The 10564-nt window shown below is 55.4% G+C and overlaps 3 protein-coding genes across 3 annotated transcripts; 2 read left to right on the top strand and 1 right to left on the bottom strand.

Moving 5' to 3' along the window:
- Positions 1-152: 152 nt before the first annotated feature.
- On the bottom strand, positions 153-3794 carry J4E79_000602 (uncharacterized protein; the record flags this gene model as incomplete). Its single annotated transcript, XM_049349518.1, has 1 exon — positions 153-3794. The coding sequence occupies one exon, from the start codon at positions 3792-3794 to the stop codon at positions 153-155; it is 3642 nt and encodes a 1213-aa protein (XP_049216305.1).
- A 3011-nt stretch (positions 3795-6805) lies between these two features.
- Positions 6806-7537, top strand: J4E79_000601 (uncharacterized protein; the record flags this gene model as incomplete). Its single annotated transcript, XM_049349517.1, has 1 exon — positions 6806-7537. The coding sequence occupies one exon, from the start codon at positions 6806-6808 to the stop codon at positions 7535-7537; it is 732 nt and encodes a 243-aa protein (XP_049216304.1).
- Positions 7538-8556: 1019 nt separating this feature from the next.
- On the top strand, positions 8557-9992 carry J4E79_000600 (uncharacterized protein; the record flags this gene model as incomplete). The annotated part of the gene is made up of 2 exons (XM_049349516.1): positions 8557-8879; positions 8930-9992. 2 exons carry the CDS (start codon positions 8557-8559, stop codon positions 9990-9992), a joined length of 1386 nt encoding a protein of 461 aa, XP_049216303.1.
- Positions 9993-10564: the final 572 nt, after the last annotated feature.

The raw sequence follows: 10564 nt of genomic DNA, 5'->3' as shown, positions 1-10564 counted from the left end.
CCCATCCAGTATTCGTACAACAGTCTATAACGCGTGGTATCGCAGTATGCAAACCTGTTACCCACTATCCAAAACGCCCACAAAGGAAAGATCCCGACAAATGCCTAACGCCGCCGTATGCAAGAAAATAAACTGGATACTACTGGGCACACCTAGAGCCACAGCAGCCATCTGATCACTCCAACCCCCATACCAAATACTCTCTTGACAGATCCGACGAGCACAACAATGAGCCAAAGACACCACATGAGTGCAACGAGAGCCCATTCAACGAGCATCCATCCAAATCCTCGGATCCAGCGCATCCTGCGTTTGCGCGTGCGAATCATGCGGTCAATCTCGTCTGTGATCTGCTTGACCTGCAGGGGGCCTTGTCCGGAGACCTCACTCGTGATGCGCACAGCTTGGTCCCCGCTTTCTAGGATACGCGGCATGAGGTCCGAGTCCACCGTAGATTGCAAAGCCGAGATCTGGTTGGTGAGTTGCTGAATGGCTTTATCGCGGAAACACTCAAGTGAGGACTGTAGTGCCTTTGTGGATGACTCCAAATCCTTGACCAACATGCGTGCAGCAAGAACGTGCTCTTCCTTGCGCGGAACGGGGTAGAGTCGCATTTTTGATGTAGCGGCAGCGCGACTCAGGAAGTCGGGAGGCGGATCTCTTATACTGTGCGCGCGCCGGTCGATTTCCCTTGCTTTGACGCCTGAGCAGAGGAATAGAGCGCGCACTCGAGCGATGTCCGCTTGGGTAACACCATTCGCGTTTTTGTTACGATCAGCAGCATTATCATCGCCGTCGGCAATGCTCCAATGTCTCCCGTTAAGCCCAGGCCGAGAGGCACTACGCTGCCTATGCGAGCCCTGTGCGTTTCGGAGTCCAGTGGGAGGGAGGCCCACCATGTCACCGCCAGGCCGAGCGAGCACTTCGTTGATCCGCTCCTGACTATGGCTCTGGGTAAGAGTGAGATCTCCCGCGGAAGAGTTCCCGGATATAGTACCAAGGTCCATACGTGGTGGTAAAAGCCGATCAATTCTAGGAGAGCGGCTGTTCTTTTGCTCTCGCGCCTGACGTGAGATGTGATGCTCAAAATCCGATTCCTCATCGGGGATTGTGTGAATTGGCCGGAACGAAGGTAGATCAAGATGGTTGCGGTCGTTGTTGGTAACACTACCATCTGTCCCTGCCGTGACGGTCCGACTCATCGGTGGCCGTTTGTTGTGCTTGGCTTTGACAGTGCCATAATCGTCGAAATCGACAGAATTGCGGTCAGACACGGTGTCCGCATCCGAGTCGTCGGCCCGGTCTCTTCTGAAAATGATGTCACCGACTTTGGTGCCCTCATTCTTCACGCCCTTGAAGAATCTTGTGACAGCTGAATGTGGCTCTTGGGTGTCCCTGCGACGTAGTTTATCCGGGCTGGGCAAGCTACTGACACTATCGTTCTTGCGGTGACCGAGTAGATTCATCACAGCTCCGGGAGCTGCTAGGATGGCTGTTCCAATGTGTTTGTCCTCCTTGTCATCTGGAGTTTCCTCGCTGGTCTGCCGAGATCTGGCCTTCCTGTCTGTTCCAGCAGATTCTGGGCGGAATTCGTGTTTGTGATCATCACTATGGTCATGCGAATGGAAAATGCTGTTGAACTTGCCCCGTTTCGCTTTCCTCGTCTGTGAGTTTGATCGACTCGGAGGTGATGAGAGATCGCCTCCAATATGCGGGAAACGTTTGGCGTGTGGAGTGTTTGGAGCTGAGCTGTCTTGGTCGTCGAAAGACGAACGAGGTTCATTATCGTCAATGGAAAGAGAAAGAGCTGTACGAGCCTTCGGTGGCATCTTGAAGTTGCGCCGCTCCTTCATGTATGCGAAGCCGTTCGTGGGGCGGGGTACTTCCAGCGAGTCTCTAGATGGCCTGCTGTCTGATGTGACCTCTTCATTCCGCCCCCATTTGTTCGGCGTATCTGGTGTGAAGTCAGGGGTTGACTTGGGTTGTGACTCTCGAGCTTGTTGCTCAAGAAGCAAAGCCAAAGGACCGGTGTTGTGATCTGGGTCGGTGACTATACGAGTCTTTCGTTTGCGAGTATCTGATTCTGACTCTGAGCTATCGCTATCGTCATGGCTGCGCAGCCGTGAGCCCCGTCTAGAATGCTTGCCGCCTCTGGGGCTATCAGTTCGCAGCGCTGGAAGCAACCTTCGCTTGCGCCCACGTTCGCTGCCTTTGTCGCTCTCGTCACCTGTCGTGTGATCGACTGCGATGCTGGGCAGGCCATCAATCCAACTCTTCCTCCGGTTGTCAGGGTAGTCTTTGCTTGCGCGCGGTGATAGGAAGTCTTTTGGCTGCACCTCCTTGGGAGGCGGATATACCTTCCGGCCGTAGCGATTCTCCACAAGCAGCTTGTTGTCGCCTTGTTCCAGCCAGTGCGCGTCCGCAAGCAACTCTTGTGGGCTGAAAATCCAGCCTTTGTGAGGTCTCGCAGGCTTGCTCGGGGTAGGTGGGACTTCGTGATCGTGGTGTATCTTGGGCAGCTGTACTGCATCGTCTCGACGGTAGCCGGCTCGCTTCGCATGCTGCTCAACGCGATCCACCCACTCGCGTACCTGCTCAACGTCGTCGAATTCTTCCGAAGAGTGGTCGAGCGTGACTCGCTCCCGAGCCCTGCTCCGGCGGTTTCGTATGTATTGGAGAGGGTTGTACGGTCGGCCGAGTTCGTGCTGTTTGCCAGCGTGAGACGGCACGCGGGTGAGCTGTGCCTGGGGACTGCCTGGGACGCTGCTTGAGGAAAAGACGAAATTGCCTGGGTTGTTAGCATCGGGCTTCAGAGGCGGTAGAAATTCTAGAAGGCGCAGATACTCCATGCGAAGCTCGATGTACGCGCGCGCTTTCTCGACTCGAGCAATCGTGGCAGGAGACGGGTTGATGTTCTGCGAGCCTGGAAATGCAATGGATGCGCTTCTCTGCATGGAGGTAGACATGTGGCGGGTCGGAGAGCTCTGGCCGCCCATTGGGGATATGTTGCGTGAAGTGCGCCGTTGCTCGTTGAGATACTGCTTGAGACTGCCGCCAGCGCCATAGTTGGAGAAGCTACCCTCTCGCTGAGAAGCAGAGGGAACTCGTGACTGGGATGCCAGGAGCTGACCACTGCTGATGTGTCGCCTTCGACTCTCGCTCAGGTTCAGCGCCATGTGTACCAGCTGGTTCGGGTCAATGGCCTGCCGTGGCTGCGCGGTGTTGGGCGAGGGGTCTCGATCACGGGCTGGAGGCTGCATGTTGTATGCGCTCCCCCTAGTCTTGCCGATGTGTATGCGCTCGTCGTGGTGGTCCTGGGAGTCGGTGAAGTTGATGCGGGATGCTGCGCCGGGGGCAGGGCCTTGGCCATCTCTCTGTACCTCTCGCGACAGAGGCGAGCTGGTTGCATCCTTCTCGTGTGTGCCATGGTGTCGCGAGGCGCGCTTGCCCTTTGCCTCGTCCCGGTGCGCCTCGTGGTTGCCATGCCGCTGCCGTGGCCCGCTGGGGAAATTTGAATCTAGCAGGAAGCCGCCAGATCTGCGAACGCGCTGCTTCCGGCGCGCAAAGTCTTCCTCGTGCACCGAGTCCCTAGCCAGCAGGCTGCCCGATGCTGAGCTCCCTGCCTCGTTGGTCGCGCCTGTGCCGGGCCTGAAATCTTGGCTCCGCCGCGGGGAAGAGCTCCCTTCGCCGTGGTCGGTGTAGGCGCCCGAGTTGCTGGCGATGTACGTGTGCGAGGAAGTTGTCCAGCGGTCCGAGTCTCCCGACGGCCGGCCATGGCTGGAGCTTGCTGACATTGCTGGTGATGGCGCCTATGTCACCTCGAAGGGCCAGGGGGGCGCATGGCGGATGCCGACGGCTGCGCGAGCAGAGGTGCGGCCGTGTCCGGGGTATCGCGACCAGGCGATGTTGCGACGAGATGCTCACGTGTAGGGCCTACGTAGCAGCGTATGAAATCATATGTGGGGTGGGCGGCTCGATGCTGTCTGGACGATGGCCTCGGTAGGAGAAGCATGATCGTCTGCACCCCTGTTTCTCATCCAAACGTCAAGAGTGGGCCCGTGTGCAACAGCTCCTTCACATGCCATTCTGTCTTCACACTCACCAGGCCATCCGACTTTCTCATAAGACACATCAAAATTCGTGTGCTGGCTGTCGTTTTGAGCTGCTTGAAGAGTGTGGTATGTTTATGTTCGTACTACCGGGGATGGTCAGAAAAGCCAGCCACGAACACCAAATGCCGAGGTGGTCTTCAATAACACGTTCCTCAGCATGCAAGCCGTATGATACATAGACTGGCCTTGCCAGACGTTCTAGCCCACTCGACCACATGGAACAACTTCAGGCGTCCAGCAATACCGGCACTGTGGTAGCGACTTGTCTTTCCCGTCTTAGTATCAGCGGCAGAATCTAGGGTAGGCTAATGTGTTCGTCGGGTAGTTCGCATGTGCAAAGAAGATCAGACATAGCCGTCCACCTCATACAGAGAAGAAACTGAGCGGACCTGCAGCCTACACCAGGGTACAACAAGCAAATTAGGATATCTAGCGTCAATGTAGGCTCCAAGGTGGACCTCTTCACCCCCATAGCGAACTGATAGGCAGCGGGTACCTTCCCCGAACACCACACTGCTCTGTGCGGAGAGCACAAATAATGATCTGCTAATAGGCTCTCCTCCTGAGTTGTTACCGCTCGGCCACGGCATGTACCCGAGATATGCTACAGATCGACGGCGAGCCTGCTCCAAAGGAAGCAAGTTGCCAGCTTTGCAGACTATGGTCATGTATCCGTAGATATGTTTTTGGTGGACGTCTGCATACATTGTTGGAGTCCAGTGCGAGCATGTTCGCGTATTGCTCGAGTAAGCTGAAACCATCTCAAGAGGTTGACTACATGTTCAGCTCTGCTCCGAATAACTGACAGTCGGTTGCACTGCTTCCAAACGATGGACCGAAATGAGTACAGTCCGCATCCGTCGTATTAAAGGCATTGCACTCGCATCTGCAGCGCGAGGCTGAGGAAAAAGCATAGTTGACCCGGACAGAGGGGCAGAGCCGAAGCTGACGGGCTAGTACGTCTGCGCATGATGAGTGTAAGGGTAAAACATGCGAGCTATGTGGTTGAACCTGTGAACCTGGAAGCAGTCTCCTCAACAAGGCCATCGGCAGGGCATGTATGGCTCATCGATTCGCAAACGTGGTTTTTCCTGTACTTCGCAAAAATGACGAGTATCTCGAGACATGAAACGTCGGCCCAGCCCTATGAAGGCTAGGAGGCTTACGAATCGATAAGCGTTACTCACACCCTTTCCCTCCGCAGGGCGCGTGCTTCAGCGCTGGGCGGGAAGGCTGACATGTTGCGCGCTGGAGCCTATCAGGGTAGCATTGGAGCGGTGTCAGAGCTGCATCATCGCGATGGTATGCCTCAAGTCAGGCAGATCGAATGTGGTATTCATGCAACACAGGATGCATGGTGTTTTGCGACCACTGCTCGAATAGGGCAAGAGGGGTACCACGCCCGCGGTAGGGTCTTTTGATGCTAATCGGTGGATAAGGTTTCGTGGCCGCTGGACGTCAGCCTCGGGCCATCTGTCGACCGATCTTACATCTAGTGCCCATATACCGCATATCGGAGAGGTGGCCTAGTCTGACTTCAGCAAGGCGAAAGATCAGGGCCAAACTCCGTGTCTTCGTACACTTTGATTGCGCCCCACCCGACAGACTCGCAAGATTGAGAGCGCAAGATCAACGCCGGCCAGGCTGAAGAAGGCTGCAGCCGATCGCGAATGACGGAGACGTCGTGCTTCCTAGGTGCAAGCCATGCCTCTGCAGCTGGACTCGAGGCTTGCTGAGACACCAATTGGCTCCTTGGATCGGCGACTCTTCGTAAAGCAAGCAAATTCCCACGCTCGCTGATTCGTCCAAAGCCTCGGCTCCGCTTGGGCCAGCCCAAAGGCGTCTTCCGGTACAGGCCCGGAGCAAGGCTGAACAAGGAAATAACGAGAGACAAGTGCAGCGAATGCTGATGCTGCCTTGCCAGAAGCATCTAGAGGGTGTCGTGATGTCGGGTGATGATGCGATGTGAATTGTCAATGTCCAGGTTGCTCCCGGGCTGCGAGTGTCGGTCGCGAGCCGGAACATCGAATTAGGAAAAGCATGACCAAGCCATGAACCACAATGCTCGCTCGCCCTAGCCAGCCCGCAACCCTCCGCTTTCTTGGACGTGCAGTTCGTTGCGAGACGGAATGATCCGAGCAGGGTTTGGACGGCAATCCTTCGTTCCTTTTGATTATCTGGCCCAGCTGGCCCAGAAACCGGCCCAGCTCAGCAGGCTGCGTCACCTGATTCGCCATGGCCTCAGCACACGTCGTTCAGCCTGAGGCAGGAGACCCAATAAGCACTCAGCTCGCCAGCTTGCCGCATGTAGCGTGGCTTGCAGCTCAAGGCTCGTCCACTCACCTTGGGAAACGAGGCTGACTGCGCCATTCCAGCCTCGTGCGCACTCCACTGGGCCCAGCGAAAATCGGGATATCTTGCTGCCTGGCCCCCCGCCCTTTCTAGATCGACTTGGAAACACATCACACGTCCCTAGTACCCCAGGACTACACCTGCCATTCTCTGAACCTGTCGGTTTTAGCTGCCGTTAGAGCGACAGGACGCGCCCCACCAAGCGAGCCTCCCCAACACTCAGCTGTATCGGACCGTGTGACGGACTTGCACAGCACTACTGGATTTCAGCCTGGTCGGAACCTACCTGGACTTCATCTGGCGCCCTCAAGTTGATGCCTCCTACAAGAACCAGAGCCAGGATGAAAGAAGATGCGGCGACCACTACCCCTACCGTCACGGATACCAAGGCTAGCGAACCATTAGAGCCCGCTCCAGCACCAAGGGAGACCATTGTGACAGCACCTACCATTCAGACGACGCCTGCTACTTCGCCCACCTTTGAAGCAAATTCGAAGCCTCCATCTCGCAGAGTATTGCGACTAAAGTGTCCGCTCTGCGGGGACTATCCCGATGGCTTCCGCAGTGAGCATGAGCTCCGACGTCATACCAACCGTGTCCACAAAAAGGCACGTAAAGTCTGGGTGACCATCGACACTTCGCCCGACAAGTCGTTCCTGGCCAACTGTAAGGCGTGCCAGACCGGAAAGAAGTACAACGAATGCTACAACGCCGCAAGTCACCTTCGACGCATGCACTTTCACCCCCACAAACGCGGTGAAAGGAAGATGACTGCAGCGGAGGCTCGACGCGGCGGGAAGCCTGGCGACTTGGATCCCCCAATGGAGGTCCTCAAAGCCAACTGGCTGCGGGAAGTGGACGAGATACTTGGAGACGGCAACGAACCTACCGAGGAGGACGCAGCATCTACATCCTTATCGCCGACTCAGACTATGCCGCCGCAGATACAGCCACAGCTGCAGGCGCAGATTACCCCAAACAAGGCGGAAGTAAAGGCACCACCGACGCCAACTACACCTTCCACTCGGTCGATGGCGATAGATAGCATAGTTGAAAAGCAGAACGCTGCATGAACGCGGGCGCATGTTAGATGGCGTATGGAAGGAAACGCCGATCCGCATTCTCATGTAGGCATGTTGAGTCGTGGTTCACCAGACGCGAGTCTGACAAACGGACTCGATCAATCTGCATTCTCTGGCACTGCTCTTTCTGCGGATGCGCCAATTGTTTCGCCCGACAGCGCTCGGAGAGTCAGGAGTCGGGACAGCGGTCGTCTACGAATAATGCCGATCATTACTGATTGCGCAAGGTTGATCTTGGAGGAGACTCGGAGCGGTAAAATGATTTGGCGTTGACGGGGTTGACGTTGGATGGCGGCAGGCTGTCGTAGATGTGCAGCAACTGCACAGTAGTTGGGTTGGATTCTAGGCGGCGGCAACGTTTCAGTCTGACGGCGCCGTCACAATTAATCAGATGGATGTGGGAGGGTGGACTATTCTTCGTAGACCCGCATTATGGGCTGTTCGATGCTGCGTTTATAGTGACGATCTTGTAGTACATACATAGTATGAACAAATGACTTTGAACATGAAGTCTAGGAAACGTAAGAATTCTTCGACACGATTAGTTGTAAAGAGGAGAGAGGAGTGAAGGAGGTCCGAATAGGATGTGAGGTGCAATTAAGATACATGTCGATCAACGAAGGGGTGGCGGAACGGTACACCCGACTCAAACGGCTCGTGCGCAGCAATTTGAGTGCTGCATCGTGAATCCTTCGCAGCCACCACACCACCGTTGCAGCCACCACGAGGTATGTCGCTGACGTGTCTACCATGCCACTTTATACACGAGGCTGATTGTCCTGTCTAGCCGCATATTCCTCCGTGCGTACGCCATCGCCTATTATGCGCTTCCTCGCTCTCCGATAGCCTTAGCCTTGCCCGCGGAGTCTTAGATCTGGTCATGGCTGTGTCGCCTGCACACGCTCACGTATCACGACTCGTTACCGGCACAGAAAAAGTGCGTGCCACTCGCGAAACATAGTGTAGAACACAAGGTAGGGCTTGGGGTATAGCACCCATATCGGCGGACTATGGCCTTTCGCCGCGCATACGGTAACCTGGGGAGCCTATACAGCATCTCGCCCCCGGGCGCTGTGCCTTCGTTTGGGTTGACTAGGCCGCAGTATAATTCTGTAAATCTGGGCAGCCTCTACGCCCGCAGCAAGTCTAAGTTCCCGACTGGATGGGCATACTTTGAGGATGGGTCTGTTTTCATACTTCCCTTTGCGTGGTTCCCTCACGATACCTTCGAAGCGCGCATGAAGATAGCTGCGCAGTTCGTAAGTGGGCCGACGCCGAAGATGCAGGAGATACGGCGAGAGAACCCGCACATGAAGCGCTTCATCATTATCAAGTGAGTACCACGGCTTGCAGTCTGGATGTATGTGCTAACAACCACACCAGTAAGGACACAAGACAGTTACGCGAGAACACATTCCGCATTCTAGCTCGTAACGCCCAAGATGGGCAGAGAGTGTCTGTCGCCGACCCGCCCTTCGAAAACGTCGAACTGACCCTCGACCCCACCGAAAGCCGCCCGATATCCGCACGCTTCAACGACGCCCCCCAATTGAAATTCAAACACAGATTACGGAACAGCGAGGCTCTGGAGACGTTCCGCGGTACATTGGTCGATGGCGTTCTACAGCCAAACGTCCGCCTGGGAAATGGTCTGCGCTTGTCCAACAAGCCGGAGATGCTGAAGCCTCAATTGACAGCGAAGAGGCGGGCGCGAAATCACGAGGCCGCTAGGCTTCGCGAAAGCGTCGGCTTGCCTCCAAAGGCACCTGCAAAGCTGCTTGATGGGCTGGATGTGCGGTCTTTGAGAGAACGACCTCTCCCTACGAGCTCAGACAGGCGCAAGCCTTTCCCTCGAACACCGCCTCGAGACCGCGATCTAGAGCTTCGAGAAGCCCACTTGGCCTCAAAGGAGCTCGAGCTCATCAAGCTACAACAGCAGCTCCTGCGACAGACGATGCGCATCCAGAACTCTCCGCCGCGTCGAGAACGCCATCCTCGATCTCAACCCCGCGACGACAACTACACAAACACGCATCGAACACGCGAATCGTCCGAAGCACGCACTTACACGGAGTCGGATACCACAGCCGCAGAGATCGAAGCAAGGAGAAAGGCCCTCGAACAGGAGGAAGAGCTTCTAAGATACAAGCGCAAGGCATGGCTTCTCGAACAGAAGCTGGCGGAGGCTTCAGCACGTCCTCCACGTTCTCCACGTAGACGCCCAGCTCGCCAGTACGATGACGAAGCGCAAGACTACGACGACACACGATATTCTATTGAAGTTCCACCCGAACGAGACGCCTTATCGGATGTGCAACATGACGAGGGCGCCGCAGACGGTAACGACCTAGACAATTCATCACCGACCGAAGCGCTTCAGAGCTTAAGATCCCGTATTCAGCTTCCTACGAGGCAGACGATGCGATCACATCGGACGCCACGGTGAATGACTATGAATTCTCTTGGGCACCAGTCCTTTACTCTCATGAGCCCGACTACGAAACGACACCGCCTGTGATCGCAACGCGAACGAATAGCATAATACCTCAGTAACCGAAGAAACGACTCTCATACGATGAGCACGCACATTGCTACATCAATGTACCATATTCAGCCATCATATGATACCCTGTACGAATGACTATAGATCCAACGATAGATAGACTTGCTAGAATTATACTTCACTCTCACCTCTTCTTCGGCGTACTGGGTCATACTCACCCTGACAGAATGCAAGAAGCACCAGGAGTGCACCACGTTCAAGATTAGCAATCTTTCTCGTTTCCATAAAGTCACGGATGATACCGTGCCTGTTAAATGTCCGACACTTGAATGGCACGATGGTTTCATTTCGGGTACGGTATCCAATAGGCCACCATGTCTATCTCAATCTCTCATACCCCGAGTACGGGGTCTTGGGACCAAAATGTCCAGGAACTATTGACCGTCGCTGTGGACGTCATCACATCCAAATACGATGACGCTTTTTCCAGCACCATAACGGGAAACTGTCGCGCC

The sequence above is a fragment of the Alternaria viburni genome, assembly GCF_023758015.1.
Source record: "Alternaria viburni strain BMP 2772 chromosome Unknown scaffold_1, whole genome shotgun sequence".
In the NCBI taxonomy this organism is placed as follows: domain Eukaryota; kingdom Fungi; phylum Ascomycota; class Dothideomycetes; order Pleosporales; family Pleosporaceae; genus Alternaria; species Alternaria viburni.
Note: the sequence above shows the minus strand (reverse complement) of the source record. Positions and strands in the feature narration are given on the sequence as shown.